Raw genomic sequence first — 22936 nt, 5'->3', positions numbered from 1 at the left:
TGAGCCACCCAGGTGCCTGGTATCACTGCTTTGTTACAGTCATTACTCAGAGTTACCCACATATTTACCACTCCTGTTGCTCTTCATTTCTTCCTGTATTTCTGTCTTTCGATCTGCGGTAATTTTCCGTCTGCCTGAAGAACTTTGTTCTTTGTTATTTCTTTTTTTAGTTTTGCTCAAGATAAATTTTGTCAGGTTTTTTTGGTTTGGAAACAATGCCATTCTGTCTTTTTTTTTTTTTTTAAGTTTATTTATTTGAGAGAGAGAGAGAGAGACAGAGTGCAAGTGGGGGAGGAGCGGAGCGGGAGAAAGAGAGAGAATCCCAAGCAGACTCCACATAGCGCAGAGCCCGATGTGGGGCTCGAACTCATGAATTATGAGATCAAGACCTGAGCAGAAGTCAGATGCTTAACTGAGCAGAAATCAGATGCTTATCTGACTGAGCCACCTGGGTGCCCTCATTTTGTCTATATTTTTAAAGACTATTTTAACATAGGTATTGACTTGTAGGTAGTTACTTGCTTTCAGAACTTTCAAGATGTCTTTACCTCTGACTTCTGTCATCTCTGTTGAAAAGTTAGCTTCAGTCTGATTGTTGTTTCTTCAAAGATCGTGTCTGTATTTCTGCTTTTAAGATATCCTACTTACCTTTGGTTTTCATTAGTGCACTATGATGCTAGTTGTGGGGGCTTGGGTTTATGTTTGTTTGGTTTTTAATTTATCTCGATTGGGACTCACCGTTTTCATGAATCTGGTTTTATGTCTTCCACTATCTTTGGAAAACTCTTGGCCATTGTCTCTTCAGATATTCCTTCGGCACCATTCCATCTCTTCTCCCCTCCGGTATTTCAATTACTTGCTTCTCTGTAGCCGCCATGTCTTCTGTTCTCCAGGCTTCAGTCTGGATATTTCCTATTGACCTATTTTCCAGTTTATTAATCCTCTCTTCAGCTGGAGCCTGCTTGGATTCCCTCTCTCCCTCTCTCTGTGCTCCTCTCCCACTTGCGCTCTCTCTCAAAAATAAATAAACAAACAAACAAACATTAAAAAAAAAAAAAACCAGCCATCACTGGTATCAGTCAGTAGAACAGTTTTATAAAAGTCACATGTCTTTGAATGGTCATGGGACTCCAATCTTCAGTGTGCAGATACACAGATTAGCTTCTCAGGGTAAGTATTAACAGTTTATATACACACACAAACAGACACACTTTTCTACATGCATATATATACGCACACATTTATGTAAATAATTTTTAAAAATTAAGTTAATTGACATAATGCCCACTGAAAACTACACAAGGTAAATGTATAGCTTGGCAAATGTATAGCTTAGAAAATAAAAACATTTTGTAACTATCTCTTGGGTCAAACCAGTGCCATCCACTCTGCCTCATGCCTCACTCCTAATCACCAATCCTACTCCTACCAGAGCGACCTAAGTAACACTATCTGAACTTTTAACCTAAGTTTTTGGTTGGTTTTCACCTTTATAGAAATGGAGTCAGACTCGGGGAACACTTTGGTGTCTTGCCTCTTTTGTCCAACATTATATGTTGTGAGGCTCATCCATGCTCCGCTGAGCAGCAATGATGTGTTCATTCTCTTTTCTGTATAATGTTCATCATATGAATATACCTCACTTTACTTATTCGTGGGCACCTGGTTTGTTTGCAGATTGGGGAAATTATGAGTAGTGCTGTTATGAACATTCCTTTACATGTGTTTTGGTGAATGTACATACACACATTTCTGTTGCCTGGAAATGGAATTGGTAGGTCCTAGAGTATGTATGTACTTTCAGGTTTAATAGATATTACCAAACACTTTACCAGGGAAATCATACGAAAGCTGTATTTCCATTAGAGAGGATAATGAGGTGGTTGTTCTCCCATATCCTTGCCATCACTTGATATTCTGTTTTTTGCTTCGCCACACTGGTACGTTGATAACACCACATATTGGTTTTGAATTTATATTTCCTTCTAATAATGTAGTGAAGTACAATGTTATGGTTGTGAGCCATTCTAATACCTTTTATGAAGTTTCTCTAAGACTTTTGCATGTTTTCCCTTTGAGTTGCCTGTCTTACGTTTTTTGTCAGATACGTTTACAATGAATACCTTTTTCTAGTCCCAAGTCCTTCCACTTTCCTAATAGTGTCTTTATATGAATTGACTTGTTAGTTTCACCGTAGTCTTTTTTTTCCATAGTTTCTGCTTTTCTGATGAATGTTCCATCTGGCTTTAACTATATCTCTGTCTTCCCTCACTATTCTTAAAAGTATTAATTATAGTTTTTTTAATGTCCTTGTGTTAAAACTCCAGCATCCACATCATCTGTGTAACTGTTGCTATTGCTGTTCTGTCAGTTTCTGGTCATTTGATTCTGTTTTTTGGCACACTTGATAATTTCTGAAAAATTGGTGAGGCTCTGGAATGATATCATACTGTACACAAGGTTCATTCTGTCCTCTGGCAGAGTAGGGCCTGGTCACCTAAGCTCCTCAGAGAATGGTATAAATTTAGGCTTGTTGTGAATGTGGCAGGGTTCCTTCTACCTTTCGTTCACTCTGGCTCTTAAGACATAGCCCTCTGTTTTGTTTTGTTTTGTATGGAACAAACATATGTGAAACTTAAAAAAAACAAAACAAAACAAAAACCTAGCCCTCCATAGATTCCTGGCTGAAAGCTTGGAGCATTCACTAGGTCCCTCCACTTTAGTGGGTCTCAAATTGCAATCTTTACCACCCCAGCCCAGTGAAAAAGCCAAAAATTCCACTCTTTTAAAGTCTTCTGCTTGGTTTCTTAGACTCCTAAAATAGCACTGTACTGTATTTGGGTTGCCTAGGTGGCTCAGTTGGAGAAGCATGTGACTTACAGTTTTCAAGCCCCAACAAGGGGATAGAGATTACCTAAATAAATAAACTTAAAAAAAAATACTAGAAATACTTTACAAATGTTAAATGAAGAATTTTGAGATTGGTAAAGAGATTTTGAGTCTGGTGTAATGAACATCTGAAAAGAATTGCTTATGGTTAAGCAACAAAATAAATATAGTTATCAATCTTTCAACCATATGATCACTATCACTAGTAGAAAGAAATACATACAAAACAGTTTTGTTAGAGACCAAAAGTGGATAGAAGATTAAAATGTTCTTGATTAAATTTCAATCTAAACATTTGTTTTTATTTACTGAACTTAGAAATGATGGCTATTAGACTCTCTTATTGATAAATTTGGGGAAAAATTATTGAATTAAGTCTGCTTTAAAATGTGCATTTAAACCAGTTGATTTCACAAAACTAAAGGGAGCATGTAGGAAATGTTCACTTCTGTCCATGAAGTATTAATTACTACAGGAACTGTTCTTTGGTTGTCAACAAATAGAAAACCAAACTAAAAAAGAAAAAGAATTGTGTTCAGAAATGTTCGGCAGGGAGCATAAGACTGGGTTCCCTGGGGAAAGGGAAGCACCTGAAATGCACCCTACAGTGTTCAAGTTTACTGCCCAGAGGCATTTCGCAGGTTGAAAGACAGGGGCAGGAAGAGCCCAAACAGCCTACAGGTCTTGCTACATTTATTTATTGATTTTTACATGTTAATTGTCTATTTTGAGAGAGAGAGAGAGTGAGCAGGGGAGGGACAGAGGGGGAGAGAGAAAGCATCCCAAGCAGGTTCCACGCTGTCAGCACAGAGCCCAACATGGGGCTCAGTTCACAGATTGTGAGATCGTGACCTGAGCTGAAACCAAGAACCCAATGTTTAACCTACTGAGCCACCCAGGTGCACCTGAGATCTTGCTACATTTAGATCAGAGACTTGGAAGTCTGAGTTGGCTAGAATTGTGAGGCAGAACAGTGATGAAAAGAAAGTGTGTAAAGATAGAGGTCTGATGACTTGCAGAGGGACCCTCTTGAGTTATTGTTTGAATACAGATCTTTACGTGCAAAGGATGAAACTTCAAGAGGCTGCGAAAAGAACCATTGCAAAGAAGAAGACCAAACATTTCTTGGGTATTGTACAGGGTAGGGACATTATGCTTTCCCTCTGGCTACAATGAAGAAACTTAAAGTATGAACACCAGGTAGAGTCTTTAGGTGGGCATGCTATAGTGGGCCTGGCTTCATCCTCAAAACTGCAGTGGACCTACTCCCAAAAACTGAAAGGACACCAAGGATGAAACTAATCCTGAGTATTTAACTCCATGCCGGAATCAAGTCCAGCATTCTTTGAAAGAATGAAATGTCATCCCTCACTCAACAGTGTAAATTTTACAATGTCTGGCACCTTTACCAGGGATGCAAAGTAGCCACAAATATAATTCATAGCAAGGAGAAAACTGAAATGATAGAAACAGACCTGGAAACTATGTTTGATGGACAACCACAACATGAAACAGCTATTAACCTGTATAGCGTTCATGTCCTACGATAGAAAGGAAGATGGAGGATGTAAAAAACAACAACAAAAACACCCAAGTTGAACTTCTAGAGGTGAAAACACAGTAAATGCAGAGTACACTGATTAGGATTAAGAACAGAAGAGATAATTACTCATTTAAAAAACAGTGGAATAGTAATAGAAACTGTTCACACAAAAGCATGGGGAGGTAAAAGACTAAAAAAGAAAAAAATGAACAGAGCATCAGAGACCTTTGGAACAGTATCAAGCAGTCGTGTGTGTGTATGTGTGTATATATATATTATTTATTGTGTGAGAGAGAAAGAGGGTGTATGCAAGCAGGGAGAGGGGCAGAGAGAGGAGACAAAGAATCCCATGCAGGCCCTGCACCGTCACCACAGAGCCCTATACAGGGCTTCATCCCAGGAACCTGAAAGATCATGACTTGAGCTGAAATCAAGAGTTGGACACTCAACCGAATGAGCCATCCAGGCGCCCCAGTGACAAGATCTTAAAAGCAGCCAGAGAGAAAAGACTCATTACATAGAAAGGAACAAAAAAAAATAAGATAAGGAGACTTCTTGCTGTGCACTATGCAAACTAGAAGGCATTTCTAAAGCAGAATGAGGACATCTCTAACGCATTGAAAGAAAAATGACCCATTAAAATTTTTACACTCCTGTGAAAATACCTTTCAGACACGTAGGGGGAAACAGACACTTTCCCACTAAAAAAAGGTGAATATAGGGGGGTGGAGAATATATCAGCAGACCTGCACTGCAAGAAATGTTAAAGGAAGTTCTGTAGGCAGAAGGAAAACAAAACCAGATGGAAATGTGACTCTATGCAAAGGTAAAGAGGTGCAGAGTGCTGGATATTGTAAATATGTGGGTAATGTAAAGTATTTTTCTGTGTTTCCATATAGGGTATATATGCGTGTATATAATATACTGTTCCTCTATATTACATGGTGTGTGTGTGTGTGTATGTATATGTGTGTATATATGTTACATAAGTCCTGTTTAATACAGTGTTTCTGCATACAGGCCACAGACAGTTGGAATTTCAAATTTAAAATCCATCCTATTTACAATAATGTTCTTTGACATATACATAGGGCTAAGATTACTAAAATATCTGTAAGACCTAATTTCAAAACTACAAAGTAGATATCAGGTTTGTGATCCAGCATGCAGGGAGTCGTCACTCCTTTCTAACGACAAGTAAAAAGCTGAACAAATTGAAAAAATCAACAGCTCTTGTTAGAACCACTAGAGAAGAAGTAAGGTCACAGAGCAACGTCCCCCCCCCCCACCTCCCCACCCCCAATGGAGAGGACAACAGGCAGAAATATTCATCACGACATCCAGGAACTAGAGCAGAAGACTCCGTGGGAACCAGTCCCAGGGTAGGAAGACCTAAACTGTAATTGCTGGAGGCTCAGTGTAGACAAATCAAGAGTTAGCAACTCCAGGTGGGGCTTTGCCAGGGCCTTACGGTGAATACTGGAGAAAAATCCCCTCGTGCTTATAGAGGCGGATGGTGAAAGGAAGCTTCTAAAATACACCAGAGCACTCTGTTCTTGACAAGGCCTGTCCTAGAGAGAAACTGTTACCAGAAGTTAACCTACCTGGGGGGAAGGAAATGTCCAGTTCCTGCTCCCTCTGGCCTTCCATCTGGAGGAAGTAAATACCCGACTCCACCTGCTCCAGCCATCCTGTCCCGCCTGAAGGGTGTCGGGGACTGAGAAGCACTGGTGAAGTGAAGTCCACACTCCAAGGGCACAGGCTTACTTAAAAGCTGAGAGCTAATCACAGGACCAGTAGAAGCTTCCCCTCCCTGCCCCGTCTTATTAATGCATTTCCAGCTTCCTTTTTATCATAGTTCCTTTCACCCAGTATATCATGTCCCCCTTTCAACAACAAAATATCATAAGACACACTAAAAGGCAAGAAACACGATTTGAAGAGACTTAAGCATCAGAAGCAGAGTCAGAAATGTTCAAACTATCAGACTAGGAATTTTGAAAAATTACCACTTCGCTCAGGGCTTTAATGAAAAAAAAGGTAGAAAAAAATGCAAGAACAGGTAGATAATGGAAGCAGAGTACTGGAAATTTTATGAAAAAGAAGTGCTGGAGATCAAAACAGCAACAAGAATGCCTTTGATGGGCTTATTAGAATAGACATCCCTGAGGAAAGCTTCACCCAGCTTGAGAATGACAATAGAAGCTTGAAAACAGAAAAGCAAAGAGAAAAAGACAACAGAAATCTCCAAGGAGTTGGGACAACTACAAACGAAGGCACATAAGCATAATGGGAACACCAGAAGGATAGAAAAGGGGAGGAGGCTGATAGAAGGAGTAAAAGTAATATTTCAAGCAATCATGACGAAGCATTTCTCCCAAATTAATGTTAGATACCACGTCACAGAACCAGCAATCTCAGAAAACACCAAGCAGGATAAATATTAAAAAAAAAAAAACACCTACATTTGGGCATATGATTTTTAAAATCCCGAAAATCAAAGATAAAATCTTGAAAAAAGCCAGAGGAAAAAAACACCTTACCCGTAGCTGAGCAAACATAAGAATTACCTCCAACTTCTCCTTAGAAATGATGTAAGCACAAAGAGGGTGGAGTGAAATGTTGAGAGAACAAAAAACCACCAACTTAAAATTCTGTACTCTGTGACATTGTCCTTCAGTATCAAAGGAGAAATACAGACTTTCTCAGACAAACAAAAGTTTAGTGTGCTTGTTGCCTGTAGACCTGCCTTGCAAGAAGTGTTAAAAATTCTTTACAGAGAAGGAAAATAAATCAGAAAAGCAGATCTACAGAAAGAAAAGAAGATTGTCAGAGACGTAATAAGCAAAGGTAGAGCGCAAGCTTTTATTCATCTTATTAAGTGATTTGACGAGTTTGTTGGAAACAATGGCAACAGTGTATTTATGTATGTGTGTGTGTGTTTAAATGAAATGAATGATAGCAATGATACAAGGCAAAGGCAGGAGAGATTAGGAATATTTTGTTGTTGGGAGGTACTTGCCCTACTTGTGAAGCAGCATAGTGTTATTTGCCAGTAGTTTTGGATTCGTTGTAAACATATAGACTCTAAGGGAACCATCTAAAAAAGAAGTATAACTGATAGGCTAAGAAAGGAAAGAAAATAGAATCATATATGTAATTTTATTCGTCACTGCCAAAACTTGGAAGCAACCAAGGTGTCCTTCATTATATAAATAAACCGATACATTCAAGACAATGGAATATTACACGATACTCAAGAAGAAATGGGCTCTCCAACTATGAAAAGATCCAGAAAAAACTTAAATGCATATTGCTAAATGAAAGAAGTCAATTTGAGAAGGCTGTATATACTGTGATGCTAACTACAGGACATTCTAGAAGAGACAAAACTATGGAGACACTAAAAGGATCAAATACCACCAGGGAGTTAGTGAGGAGAAAAGAAGAGGTGAAGCACAGGGACTTTTAGGGCAGTGAAACTACTGTCTATGGTTCTATAATGGTGGATATATATCATTTTACATTTGTCAAAACTCATGGAATATTCACCACGAAGAGTGAAACCAATTGTAGAGTGTGGACTTTGACAGTGATAATGATGTGTCAATATAGGTTCATCATCTGTAACAAGCATACCACCGTGATACAGGATTTTGATGGGGAAGTTGTGGGCGGGAGATTGGTTAGGGACAATAAGTACATGGGAACTTGCTGGACCTTCCACTTAATTTTGCTATAAACCTAAAGCTGCTCTTAAAAAACTCATCTGTTAGTTTTTAAAAGTACAAGAAATTGCTGAAATTAAAGGAGACCTAAATATAGGGTGAGATACGTCATGTTTACAAATCAGAAAATTCATTATTAATGTCACTTCACCCAAATTGTTCTATACGTTTAGTGGAGTCTCAATCAAAATCCTGGTGGCCTTTTTTTTTTTTTTTTTTTTTATAGATAGTAACAAGCTGATTGAAAACTTACATAAAGTGCAAAAGACCTATAAGATGAAAGCAGTGTTAGAAGAACAAAGTCGAAAGACATGCACTACCTAAGTTTAAGACTTTTATAAAGTTGGGGCACTTAGGTGGCACAGTCGGTTAAGTGTCCGACTTCGACTCAGGTCATGATCTCAAGGTCTGTGAGTTTGAGCCTTGCATCGGGCACTGTGCTCAAAGCTCAGAGCCTGGAGCCTGCTTCAGATTCTGTGTCTCCCTCTCTCTCTGCCCCTCCCCCACTCACACTCTGTCTCTCTCCCTCTCTCAAAAATAAACAAACATTAAAAAAAAAAAAAGACTTTTATAAAGTTATAGTCATTAAGACAGCACTTATGTGGTGGTGTTTAGGATAGACCTACAAATCAGTGGACAGGTTAGAGAATATGCGTATGATCCAGTGGTTTTCAACAAAAATTCCCAAGGTAATTTGTTGGAAAAAAGATAGTCTTTTCAACAACTGTTGCAGGAATAACCAGAAGGGAAAAGTGAACCTCCCCTCTTAGCTTACACCATATACAAAAATAATTTGAAATGGATCATAGACCTAAATACAAAAGCTCAAATTTAAAACATCTATAAGTAAGTGGTGTAGGGGTGCCTGGGTGGCTCAGTCAGTTAAGCATCTGACTTTGGCTCTGGTGAGGATCTCACGGTTTGTGAGTTTGAGCCCCACATTGGGCTCTATGCTGACAGCTTGGAGCCTGGAGCCTGCTTTGGATTCTGTGTCTCCCTCTCTTTGCCCCTCCCCTGCTCACACTCTGGCTCTCTCAAATAAACATTAAATTTTTTTTTTTTTTTTTAATTTAGAAAGTGGTGTAACTCTGTGCATAGAAAATTCATCTAACAATTTTATGGGCTTAATGAAATTTTTGTCAAGATTTTCTTAAAGATTCTGATTTTAAATATCAAACTCAGTAGTAGGGGCACCTAGGTGGCTCAGTCGGTTGAGTGTCTGACTCGTGATCTCAGCTCAGGTCTTCATCTCAGGGGTTGTGAGTTTAAGGCCTGTGGGAACCCATGCCCAGGGTGGAGCCTACTTTAAAAAAAAGAAAAGAAGGAATTATGTTTAGGCCTCTCTTATTTCAGGGCACCTGGATGGCTCAGTGGGTTAAGCATCCAACTCTTGATTTCAGCTCGTGGTTCATGAGATTGAGCTCTTTGCTGACAGCCCAGAGCCTGCTTGGGATTCTCTCTCCCTCGCTCTCTCCTCCTCCCCCATTCTCTCTCTTCCTTCTTCTCTCTCAAATAAATAAACTTTAAAAAATAATATAAACTCATGAAAGGAGTCTGGGTCAAATGGGAGCTGAAGACAATCTTCTGACTCAGGATATTCTGTAACCGCAATCAGCATCATTTACCAACTTTGTTTAGTTGAGTAAATGTATGGTAACTATTTCTACTATAGTGATACAATGTAGAATCATGGCAGAACTAATTTGTTATAGCTTTGTTTGTTATAGTCCTGTATCTGGAAGAGTCTAAGTGTCTTAATGGGTTTCTTTCAGTTATACTTTTAATTTTCATGAAGGCAAGTATACGTGTTAGAGTGACTTGTATGTGTTGAACACTTATGTATATTGTATACTTATCATCTCTCTCCCTCTGCCCCCAATTGTTAGATTAAAACGTGTCAGTTATGAAATGTTAAGTCAGAATTCTAACCACTGATTGCATGTCTCAGCCTAATAATGCATGTTTAGTTTATTTTTGTTTTTAATTTTCTTTATCATTTTAGTAACAATGATGATGTTATGTTGATTTCTGTGGAAAGTCCTAATTTGACAGCTCCAATTACATCAAATCCAACAGGTATCTGAAGTTGATTAAAATATCATCTATCAAATTAGAAAACCTCAAATCAGTTTTTTTTTCTAATAGAGAATTGAATATTATCTTTCAATAAATAAATATTTTAATTCTGGTTCCAAAAGTGTTTTAATTTATGTCTGTGGTTAATAATATCTGAATAAGTAAATGATTCCTTGATATAACTGAGGTTTCTTTTTAAACTCGTGTTTATCAATTTATAGCCTTTTGTTTGTTTATTGTGTTTAATGGCTTTTTGAGTTTTAAAACTACTTACCCTTTCGTATACATTATTTTTCCATGTTTGCTCTGGCCTGTGTTGGGGGGACAGATTTGTTTTTTGTTTGTCTTTTTGTTTTGTCTTTTAAGTTACCTTACAGTCCACTTAAGATTTAAAGTCTGGCTGTTGTTTTGCCTCTTTGATGTTTTAACTTTTAGTTTCTGTGAGAATACTTTGTTTTTCTTTAGAGTTTCTGTCTTATTTCACTTACGTAAAAATCTTTAACCTAAGATTTCTAAAGTTCGTCTCTTTTAAAATGGCTTTCTTGTTGGCCTAGAAGTTCTCCTTCAAAATTATCCATTTCCTTTTCACGTTTTACTATTTTAGAGTATTTGCATCCTGATTTCAGAAAGCTTTGCCTCCACTTATGTATCTCCTGAATTGCCCCCAGGGTTTGGACTGTTAAGATTGTGAATCAGATAGTTACAAGGGATATTAAGCATTGATCTGAGATTTTCTACTGGTTCTGGATAGAATGCTCTTCAGCCCTCTCCAGTAGTCTAGTTTAGAAATACGGTGAATAAAAAACGTGCACCTTTCCAAGTCTTTCCTCAAATGCTGTATTAATTTACAGATGGATTTTCAAAAAAGAGTCACTAATACAGTTGTAAAGTCACAGGAGAACAAAATCTTTTGAACGAAAATTAGATTTTTTGTTTGTTTGCACTGTTCCTTGGTCTTTGGAATAGGTATGTCCATTGAATTACTTTTTGTGGCTATGTACCCATACTTGGTAAATGGTTAATTAGGATCCTCATTATTGTGTTTTAGCATTTGTATGTATTACAAAGTTCATAAATATTTAATTGCTTAATAAACTTGTCAAATGTTGGTATTTTAATAATTGTCTTTCAGATACTGGAAAACCTACCTCAGGAAATTCTAACAGTCCACCAAATGCTGAAGCAGAAGTTCAGGTAGGTAATAAATATTGTTTCTGAGTGCTGTTTATTTGAATATGTTAGTTCTGTGAACTTGAGTGTTGCTACATGTTGGATGACTTAGTTTTGTTATTCATTCTTCGGGAGATTCATTCTCTGTGAAATTAATGTTTGACTAGTTGGCATACCCATGGTCCAGTCTAGCTTAAACATTAAAAAGCAAACAGGGCACTTGAGTGGCTCAGTCGATTACACATTCAACTTTGGCTCAGGTTGTGATCTCACAGTTCATGAGTTCAAGCCCTGCATTGGGATCAGGCTCTCTGCTGTCAGCACAAAGCCCACATCAGATCCTCTGTCTCCTTCTGTCTCTGCCCCTCCTATTCTCATGCACCCAGGCACAGGCACTCTTCTCTGTCAAAAATAAACATTAGGAGAGAGAAAAAATTTAAAAAAATAAAAGCAAACACTTAATGATAAACATATTTCAAAACCATACTCACTTACCAAATTAACTCAGACTCTGCTTAGTCATATTGTGAAAAACCACGTAGTATTTCCTGAGCTTCTCTCTCATAGTAGAATTAAATTAAACCTTAAAGGACTTACAGGATGTTCTGTCTTCTAAATGGTAATTTAAAATTTGTGATTTATTTTTTTAAAAATATGTTCTGTTATGGAGGCAAAATCTTGTTTCTTTAACAACAACTTTTCAGGCCACAGAGAAAAAGAAATTTGATTCTGTGATCGATCTGACAAAAGAAGCCCAATCAAACTGCAACGCAGGTAAACGAGTTGTCTTTCCTTCTTAAGTACGATGGAAGCTAACAATTCAGAAAGCATTTGACACATTTATAAAGTTTGTTTCAGTGTGTTAGTATATATGTGTGTGTAGTTCTGGGCAGTTTTATCATGTAGAGATTCATGTGATGGTCACCACAATCCAATCACACAACCATCTGTGGGTGTTCTGTGATGATATGCGTGTATCTTTATGAGATTGGCTTCTTTTCCTTACGTAGCATAATTCCCTCAGAGGGTCACCAGAGTTGTGTATCAGTAGTATTCCCTTTTGCTGCTGAGTAATATTCTGTGGTATAGATGTATAAAATAGTTTGTATTCACTCACTGAAAGACATTGGGTTGTTTGGGGCTATTATGAATCTCTTCCCTGGTACACACCTTTTTTCTTTAACTATAACAATAGCACTGTGAGAGGAAGCTAGGGCATAACATGAAAGGGAAGAGGAACAGCGCCCTCTTTCTCAGATTTAAAGAGAAAGAAGTAAAATATAGTCATCTGGGACTAGTAATGAGTTATAGAGTTTCAGCCCTTAATAACTGCACTTGAATGTTTTTGAAACTCTTGATAAACTCTTGAAATATTACTTATTAGCATTAGTAAAATTGTGTAATATTTAAAAATGGAGATTAGCATAGGAAATATATAGTCTAACTCCTCCCCTTTCAACTGTGGATCCAAACAAAGGTTGGAACCATTGAAATCTCCAGGTACCTCATGATAGAATTAAGAAACCCTTCAATTTCCAGTTTAGTGATGAAAATTAGAAATACAGATCTGCAAATGAATTGGAATCTATAATAATCAGTTGGTTGTTAATTCAGATTACAAATTGTTTCTAAAACTACATGGTACAGTGCTGTAGACTCTAAGTCTAAAGTTCTCTCTTGACCAGCAAGAGAGCGGACACAGGATTAAAAGCGAGAGATGGCTAATATCCGGGAAAAGACAAGAGCCCCGATTAAGGGTCCTTGCTCCGTTTTTATTAGGATCAGAAGGCTTACAAACGTGGTAATGGATGTGCACAAAGAGGCAATGAAACTGTGAAGAGTAACTCATGGACGTGAGGGAAAGGGGGTCTTGAAGGGGTTTAGGGGTTTGGGTTAATAACAAAACAAAATCCTGACACCAGGCAGATGGGTAGATGGTTGTTAAGGGCAGACAGGAGGTCCCGTGTCTGTTTATCTTGGCTACCCTAGAGGATAAGACAGATAGAGCACATAACCTCAGGGTTAACAAGACACCTTTCTTTTGTTAATCAGCTCCCCTCTGGGCAGCTTCACCCACAGCACAGAGGTCTGTAGCCCTATTTACCTGTTTACCTGATTTGGTCCTTCCTTCCTGTGAAAGCAGCTTTCTGCTATAGTACTAAATTGGGGGGCCCTTTTGCCCTGAATACCTCATCTTGCTTACCTCATATACCTTTGTATTGGGGGCCTTTGCCCCCTCCTCCATTCTGGGGACCTTTGCCCCCCTTCTCTATCCTTATTCACCTAATCTTGTTTACCCATACTTGGGTGTGAGCATCCTATGGCTTTGTAATTCTTTCTGCCTTGTTAACTCATCAGTGCAGGCTCAGGGAGTCCCTCAGCTTATTCCCCAAAGTACAGGATTGGAGACACAATAAAATAAAAAGTAGGAACACAGATTTGTCACTGCTTGAGAAGATAAATCCGACCTCTAACTTTTGGGGGGCTTTAGTCTGAAATCTAGCAGTTGGACAGAGAGATCATGTTAATTCATGCTGCTGACCCATGATAACATCGAGTCTGTTTATCTTGTAGAATATCCAGTTCTCAATAAAAGTTCGTTTCTCAGGTCAAACCTAGACTGTCTCCTGTATTCCCAGTCTTGATGAATGGTATCACCAGGTCACTCTATTTTCCAAGCTAGACAGTTTTCCTAGACAAAAGGAAACACTTTTGACGCTTAGATCTGCCTCGTTCCTCAGTCTCGTCACTTTTCAAGCCCATCAGTTCTGTCTCCTGAAAAGCCAACCGGTCTGCTCCATGTATTTTCTTATTTCAGAATTCCATCACCTTTAGCCTGGTCTTCTGTCATAACCTAGTAACTAATGTTTCTGCCCTAAACTTAGTGCTTCTGGTGACTCTTGCAAGCTGTCACTGAAATACTGCTTCCTGTGTACACACCTGTGTACGATAAAATCAAAACTCCTTAGCACGACAGAAGCCTCAATGACGTAGACCCTGCAAACCTTTCGAGCTTATGTTCTACACATCCCTTAGCTGTGCCTTAATCGCCTCTCAACAGGTAGTGCTGCTTCTCTCCTCACCACCTCCACGTGTGCGGTTCCCTTTGTTGGGACGCCTCTCCCCTCTGGGCTCCCTAGGCTTGTGTGATGTCCCCACTCTTCATCCTTTCATATTCAGTTTAGACACTGGCTACACTGTTCCTTCCAGGTTCTCCTTACCATTGGTATTTAGCGCACGCTCATATTCTAGCTTGATTACATCGTCCTGTAATCATTTCTTTACATATGTCTTCCAGAAAGCACTGGAACTTCTTTTCTACAGCATCCGTGTCTTTATTAATCTGTAAGTTCCCATCCTTTTAGCACAACGTTTATCACATAGTTTACTTTCCCACCAAAATGTTCAATTAGTGCGGCAGATTTTCCACTAAAGAGATTTAAAAGAAATATAATTTTGCACACTGTGAATGGGAGTGTGAATCTTTCTGGACGACATTTTTATCAATATCAAAAACTTAACAAATATGGAAGCCTTTTGACCCCCAAATTCTTTGAAAATGTTCATCACAGTGCTATTTGTGATAAAACTTTGGAAATCCTTAAATTCCTAGAAATATAGGATTGATTGCACACATTTATATGGTACAGCAGTATTCAGCCATTAAAAATAATGCTGTAGGGGCGCCTGGGTGGCGCAGTCGGTTAAGCGTCCGACTTCAGCCAGGTCACGATCTCGCGGTCCGTGAGTTCGAGCCCCGCGTCGGGCTCTGGGCTGATGGCTCAGAGCCTGGAGCCTGTTTCCCATTCTGTGTCTCCCTCTCTCTCTGCCCCTCCCCCGTTCATGCTCTGTCTCTCTCTGTCCCAAAAATAAATAAACGTTGAAAAAAAAAATAAAAAAAATAATGCTGTAGAAGAAGTACATGTGTTGATGAAAACGTGTTAGTAATATAACAAGAGAAAAAAGTTATAAATGTACGTATAGAGAGTAGTGATGTGAGTAAAGGATCCCAGACTTCCCTTTTCTGCCATAAACAAACTAAACTAAACAAGATGTAATTTTTAAAAATCTTTTCAGATATTGCAGGATAGGAACTACAACCCCTGAGAGAAGGCAATGAGTGAGATGGGCTGTACAGATTGTCCCAACTCCCTTCCTAGACTGTGGTACACGGTAGGAGCTCCCAAGCAGAGAATGTCTGTCTTGCTGAGGTCAGGAGACAGAGCTTGGCCTCCAGAGAGGCTAAGGCAGCTGGAGAGAAGGGGAAGACTATAGTATCAGAATCAGGAAGCCACTCAGAGAAAGAGCCGCAGGAGGTTAGCACAGAGTCCTCTTGAGGCCTCACTGAAGTATTAAGCCGCACATGGGTAGAGTGAAACTCAATACATCTGGGCAAAGAATGACCCAAGAGCTTTATGCTCACAGGTAGGAAATGTTTCCATTTTGACCAGCTATAGTGGCAGAGTCTTCTGAATATCTGGGTGTAAACTCGTCTTAGAGCAAAGGCAACTGTAGCCTTACCCTAATAAAATCGAAAAACAAACTTCGGAAGGATCAAGCTGAAACATGTAACTTGATGGCTTACCGCACAAAGCTCACTGTGTTCTGTTTAAAATGAGAGAGAATGGAATTCGACATACAGCCATTTACATTTTATAATATTCATTATCCAATTTAAAAGTCACTAGAGATACAAAGATAAAAAAAAAAAAAAAACAAAGTGGAATTCAGGGGCGCCTGGGTGGCTCAGTCGGTTAAATGTCCGACTTCGGCTCAGGTCATGATCTCATGGTCCGTAAGTTCGAGCCCCACGTCAGGCCCTGTGCTGACGGCTCAGAGCCTGGAGCCTGCTTCAGATTCTGTGTCTCCCTCTCTCTCTGCCCCTCCCCCGCTCATGCTCCGTCTCTCTCTCAAAAATGAATCAATGTTAAAAAAAAATTTTTTTTTAAATGGAATCCATAACCAAGAGAAAAATCAATCTATCTGAAACAAACTTAGAAATGACAGAGATGACAAAATTAACAGACAGGGACTTTGAAAGATGTGATATAAATATGCTCAAACTGGGGCACCTGGCTCTTGATCTGGAGTTTGAGCTCCAAATTGGGGTAGAGATTACATACAAAATTTAAATTGAAAAAAGAAAAACGAAATATGCTCAAAGATAAAAAGTACCCAGGAACATAATAAGAGAAAGAAAATATATAAAATAGAACCAAATTAGAAAACAAAATTCAGTGACTGGGAAAAAACAGCATATTAAACACAGAAGAAGGAAAACAAATTGGTAAATTGGAAGAAATAGTACCTGACCAGATAGCTTAGAAAGAAACTATCCAAATTAAAGGAAGATTAAAATGAGAAAAGAAAAAAGCCTGGGGAAAAAAGGAGTAAGAGTTTTTTAATGAGCTGTGGGATGGTACCAAGTGGACCTACATACATGTATGGTCAGAAGTTTTCTAAATTTAATGAAAAGCACAAACCCACATAATTAAGAACTTCAGTAAATTCCAAGGAGGATAAATACAAAGAAAACCATATCAAGGTACCTCATAATCAATTCCTGAAGACCAGGGATAAAGAGAAAAAAATCTTAAAAGCAATCAGAAAAAAAACAAAAATTGTTTTTAAGAAAAAAAAATGTATCATAAAATACAGAGAGAAGAACGAAGAATTCAGTTTTCTCATTTGGAACTGTGCAAACCAAAAGACAGTCAAATGACATCATTAAAAGGCCGGGGGGAAAAATCCTTACCAAGTATATCTTTCAAAAGTGAAAGCAAACTTGAGACTTTTTTAGATAGGAACGTGTGGGTGGTTCAGTCAGTTAAGGATTCGACTCTTGGTTTCAGCTCAGGTTCATGCATTCTCATGGTTCGTGAATTCGAGCCTCACATTGGGCTCTGTGCTACTGGTGGAGACGAGCCTGCTTCAGACTCCCTCTCGCTCTGCTTCTCCCCCCTCCCACACACATGCTCTTTCTCTCTCAAAATAAATATATAAAAAGACTTTTTAAGATAAAATTTGTTGCCAGTAAACCTTCATTATTAAAAATAAAGGAAGTTCTGGGAGGGTAGAGGTCCCTAAACTTGCCTCCTCTCTTGAACAGAGCTAGATAAATACCACATCATTCTGAATACCCAGGAAATCGATCCGAGGCCTGACCGAGGAAAACTGCACAACTGAAAGTAGAAAAACAGCCATATTGTGGAAGGGGAGCTGCAGAGACTTGATTTAGGGGAGAAAAGAGCTGTGGGTGCTGCGAACGGAAGGGAGTCCCGATCACAGAGAAGGGAGCAACAGAGAGAGAGAGAGAGAGAGAGAGAGAGAGAGAGAACACCTGCAGCGGATTGCACAAGAAGAAAATCTTCCTCGAAACCATCAACCAGGAAAAGAAGAAAGGCTGACTGCTGCAAGTTATCACAAGCAGTGGAGCGCAAAGTCTCAAGTTTTAGAGGTCTACGCCATCGCTGTGGTCATGCCTGGTGGGCTTAGCAGGTGGGGAAGGAGGGTGGAGACCCGGGAGCAGGCACCGTGGTCTGAGGATCCCTTGGGTGGCACAGGAAGAAACAGTTCCCCTGCTTGCAGTACGTGTGGGAGTGGTGGCATGGCCTCTCCAGGGACAAAAAACGGGTGGCGCCAGCATGCTGCCCTGTTCGCTAGTGTAGGAGCAGACACCAGCTGGGGGCAGCAAACCTTGGTGCCAGCCTTGTTCTGCAGTTTACAGTGAACTCCGAACCGCCGTGCAGTTCTGCGACTGCTCTTCTGGGACAGACTAGCAAAAGGCAAGAGCAAGGCAAGACCCTCCCCCAGAGGATCAGCGGGGGTCTGCGTCTTGGTGTTTGGACTTTTGAAACCCAGGCACGCACCCAACATAGAACGCAGCAGTACCGTGCTGCCTGGCAGGTGGACAACTCAGACACAGGCAGGGTGAAGGCAGGGATTTGGCAGCAGTGGGGCACACAAGAAAGGTGATGATTCACACTTCTCTGAGGGCGTCCTGAAGGGTGGCGGGCACAAACTCCCAGCTCCTAGGAGGAGAGAGCAAGGCAGTGCCATCCCCACCCCCTCACCCTCTGCCCCTCAGTCCCCCCACCTCTACCCATCAGCACGGACCGACTTCAATGAGCAAAACAGTGCCATCCAGTGGAGGATAGAGCCGCTTACACCAAGCACCCCCCCTCCCCCCCGCTGATGTGTCTCCATTAGGGGAAGTTCACCTGAGAATAAGCAAAGCAGGCACCTCCTCCGGGAGGCCCACAACCACCCCCCCCCCCCCCCACCTCATGCACAAAGTCACTGATCTTAGACTGCTGCAAAGCTTTGGCTCTAGGGGAAACTGGACCTAGCTTCCTTTTTTTGTTTTGTTTTTTTGGATCTAACTTATTTTAACAAGCAGACCAAAGCACACCCAGGATTTACCTTCATTTTCTTTAATTTATTTTTAAATATTGCTTTATTTATTTATTTATTTATTTATGGATCTACTTCTTTTAACAAGCACACCAAAACACACTTAGGATCTAGCTTTTTTTTTTTTTTTTTTTTTACCCCCATAATAGCCATTATTCTCAAGAGTAGGAATACAACAGACTTTCCTAACAATCACACACACAAACAGACCAGTGACCCAGACAAAATGACAAGACGGAGGAGTTCAGTAATCACAAGGGTACTAGCTGGGCTTGAGAGAAGCATAGAAGACACTTAGAGAATCCATTACTGCAGAGATCAAAGAACAAAACACTAGTCAAAGGCCAAAATAAAAAATGCTGTACTCGAGATGCAAACCCAAATGGATGCAGTGACACTGAGGACGGATGAAGCAGGGGAACAAATGAGTGATATAGAAGATAAAATCATGAAAAATAATGAAGCAGAAAAAAAGAGGGAAAAAATGTATTAGATCATAATTGTACATTTAGACAACTCAGCAACTCCTTAAATGTGTAAACTTTCGTATCATAGGAGTCCCAGAAGAAGAGAAAGAAAAAGGAAGAGAGGGTTTATTTAAGCAGAGTATAGCTGAAAACTTCCCTAATAAGGAAACAGACTTCAAAATCCAAGAAGCACAGAGAACTGCCATTAAATTCAGCAAAAGCTGGCCATCATCAAGGTATATCCTAGTCAAATTCACAGAATACATAGACAAGGAAAGAATCCTGAAAGTAGCAAGGGGAAAATGTCCTTAACCTATAAGAGAAAATAAATCAGGTTCACATCAGGTCTGTGCACAGAAACTTGGCAGGTCAGAAAGGAGTGGAATGATTTGTTCAACATGCTGAACGGGGAAAATATGCAGTCAGGCTGCATATCCAACAAGGCTATCATTCAGAATAGAAGGAGAGAGAGTTTCCCATGCAAGTAAAAACTAAAGGAGTTCATGACCACTAAAACAGCCCTGCAAGAAATATTAAAGGGGCAGACTCTGAGTGGGGAAGGGAAAAAAGACCAAAAGGAACAGAGAACATCACCAGAAACACCAACTTTACAGATAACACAATGGCGCTAAATTCCTATGTTTTCAGTACCACTCTGAATGTAAATTGACTAAATGCTCCAATCAAAAGACATAGAGTATCAGAATGGATAAATAAAACAAGTCTCCTGTATGGTGCCTACAAGAGACTCATTTTATTTATTTTTTTAATATGAAATTTATTGTTTAATTGGTTTCCATACAACACCCAGTGCTAATCCCAACAGGTGACTTCCTCAATGCCCATCACCCACCCTCCCCTCCCCTCCCTCCCAGCCCCCATCAACCCTCAGTTTATTCTCCGTTTTTAAGAGTCTCTTATGGTTTGGCTGTCTCCCTCTCTAACTTTTTTTTTCCTTCCCCTTCCCCATGGTCTTCTGTGAAGTTTCTCAGGATCCATATAAGAGTGAAAGCATATGGTATCTGTCTTTCTCTGTATGACTTATTTCACTTAGCATAAAACTCTACATTTCCATCCTCTTTGTGACAAAAGGCCATATTTTATTCTTTCTCATTGCCAAGTAGTATTCCATTGTGTATATAAACCACAATTTCTTTATCCACGCATTAGTGGATGGACATTTAGGCCCTTTCCATAATTTGGCTATTGTTGAAAGTGCTGCTATAAACATTGGGATACAAGTGCCCCTATGCATCAGCACTCCTGTATCCCTTGGGTAAATTCCTAGCAGTGCTATTGCTGGTCATAGGGTAGACCTATTTTTAATTTTTTGAGGAACCTCCACACTGTGGACTGGCGTGAGGTGGTATCTCAGTGTGGTTTTGATTTGTATTTCCCTGATGAGGAGTGACATTGAGCACCTTTTCATGTGCCTGTTGGCCATCTGGATGTCTTCTTTGGAAAAGTGTCTGTTCATGTCTTCTGCCCATTTCCTCACTGGATTATTTGTTTTTCGGGTGTGGAGTTTGGTGAGTTCTTTATGGATTTTGGATACTAGCCCTTTGTCTGATATGTCATTTGCAGATATTTTTTCCCATTCCATTGGTTGCCTTTTAGTTTTGTTGATTGTTTCCTTTGCAGTGCAGAAGCTTTGTATCTTCATGAGGTCCCAATAGTTCATTTTTGCTTTTAATTCCCTTGCCTTTGGAGATGTGTCAAGTAAGAAATTGCTGCAGCTGAGGTCAGAGAGGTTTTTTTCCTCCTTTCTCCTCTAGGGTTTTGATGGTTTCCTGAAGAGACTCATTTTAGACCTAAACACATGTGCAGACTGAAAGTAAAGGAATGGAGAACCATCTATCATGACTAATGGATGCCAAAATAAAGCCAGAGTAGGCATACTTATATCAGAATTACTAAATTTTGAACCAAAGACTTAAGAAAAGATGAAGGGCATTATATCATAATTAAGGGGTCTGTCCATCAAGGCGATCTAACAGTTGTGGGCCGTCTGGGTGGCTTAGTCATTTGACCATCCGACTCAATTTCAGCTCTGATCATAATCCCAGGCTCCACGTTAGGCTCTGCATTGAGCATGGAGCCTGCTTAAGATTCTCCCTCCCTTCCTTTCTCTCTCTCTCTCTCTCTCTCTCTCTCTCTGTCCCTCCTTCCCTTTCTCCCCTGCCCCTCTCCCCCATTCACACATGTGTGGTCTCTCTAAAATAAATAATAAACTAAATGAAAAAATAAATAATAATACAATAAATTAAAAACAAAATCTAACAACTGTAAATGTTTATGCCCCCAAGTGGAAGCCCCCAAATATACAAATCCATTAATAGCAAACATAAAGAAACTCACAGATAATAACACAATAATAGTATGGGACTTCAACAACCCACTTTCACAGCAATGGACAAATCATCTAAACAGAAAATCAAAGAAACAGTGGCTTTGATTGGCACATTGGGCCAGATGGACTTAACAGATTTATTCAGAACATTTCATCCTAAAGTGACAGAATACACATACTTTTCAAGTGCATATAGAATATTCTCCAGAATAGATCACAAATCAGCCCTCAACAAGCACAAAGAGACTGAGATCATGCATGCATATTTTCAGACCACAGTGCTATGAAACTTGAAGTCAACCACAACAAAAAATTTGGAAAGACCACAATACATGGAGATTAAAGAATATCCTACTAAAGAATAAATGGGTTGGGGCACCTGGGTGGCTCAGTTGGTTAAGCATCCAACTCTTGATTTCAGTTCAGGTCATGATCTCATGGTTTGTGAGTTCGAGGCCCACATCAGGCTCTGTGCTGATAGCACAGAGCCTGCTTGGGACTCTCCCTCTTTCTCTGTCCCTCTCCCACTCATGCTTGAAAATTAAAGCACAACAGTGCAAAATTTTTGGGATGCAGCAAAGGCTCTGCTAAGAGGGAAGAATATTGCAATACAGGCTTACCTCAAGAAGCAAGAAAAATCAAATATGCCACCTAACCTTAAGGAGCTAGAAAAGGAACAGCAAATAAAGTGAGCAGGAGAAGGAGAAAACAAGGATTAGAGCAGAAATAAATGATATAGAAACAAACAAACAGATCAATGAAACTAAGCTGGCTCTTTGAAAGAATAAAATTGATAAACTCCTAGCCAAACTTATCAAAAAGAAAAGAGAAAAGATCCAAATAAATAAAATTACAAATGAAAGAGAAGAGATCACCGCAAATACAGAAATACAAAAAAAATTTAAGAAAATATTATGAAAAATTGCCAAAAAAAAAAACAGGGCAATGTGTAAGAAATTGACAAATTCCTAGAAACATACACACTACCAAAACTGAAACAGGAAGAAATAGAAAATTTAAGCAGGCCCATAGCCAGCAAAGAAATTGGATCTGTAATTAAAAATCTCCCAACAAACAAAAGTTCAGGGACAGATGGCTTCCCAGGGGAATTCTAACAGACATTTAAAGAAGAGTTATTAATATAATATCCCAAGACCAGACAAAGACCCCACCTAAAAGGAGAATTACAGGCCAATATCCCTGATGAACATGGACCCAGAAATTCTCAACAAGATGCTAGCAGATTGAATCCAACAGTACATTAAAAGAATTATTCACCACAACCAAGTGGGATTTGTTC

The 22936-nt window shown here is 39.5% G+C and overlaps 1 protein-coding gene across 3 annotated transcripts in view; it reads left to right on the top strand.

Moving 5' to 3' along the window:
- ATF7IP2 (activating transcription factor 7 interacting protein 2) overlaps positions 1-22936 on the top strand; it is a 59754-nt gene that overhangs the window by 29052 nt on the left and 7766 nt on the right. For 2 of the 3 annotated variants that reach the window (XM_040459047.1, XM_040459049.1), the window contains exons 8-10: positions 10163-10236; positions 11369-11430; positions 12111-12180. In XM_040459047.1, the coding sequence (XP_040314981.1) occupies positions 10163-10236; positions 11369-11430; positions 12111-12180 (206 nt within the window). The remainder of the gene's footprint in view (positions 1-10162; positions 10237-11368; positions 11431-12110; positions 12181-22936) is intronic. The other variant, XM_040459050.1, reaches the window with a different exon arrangement.

The sequence above is a fragment of the Herpailurus yagouaroundi genome, unplaced genomic scaffold (assembly GCF_014898765.1).
Source record: "Herpailurus yagouaroundi ecotype Mexico unplaced genomic scaffold, PumYag 222, whole genome shotgun sequence".
Classification (NCBI taxonomy): domain Eukaryota; kingdom Metazoa; phylum Chordata; class Mammalia; order Carnivora; family Felidae; genus Herpailurus; species Herpailurus yagouaroundi.
Note: the sequence above shows the minus strand (reverse complement) of the source record. Positions and strands in the feature narration are given on the sequence as shown.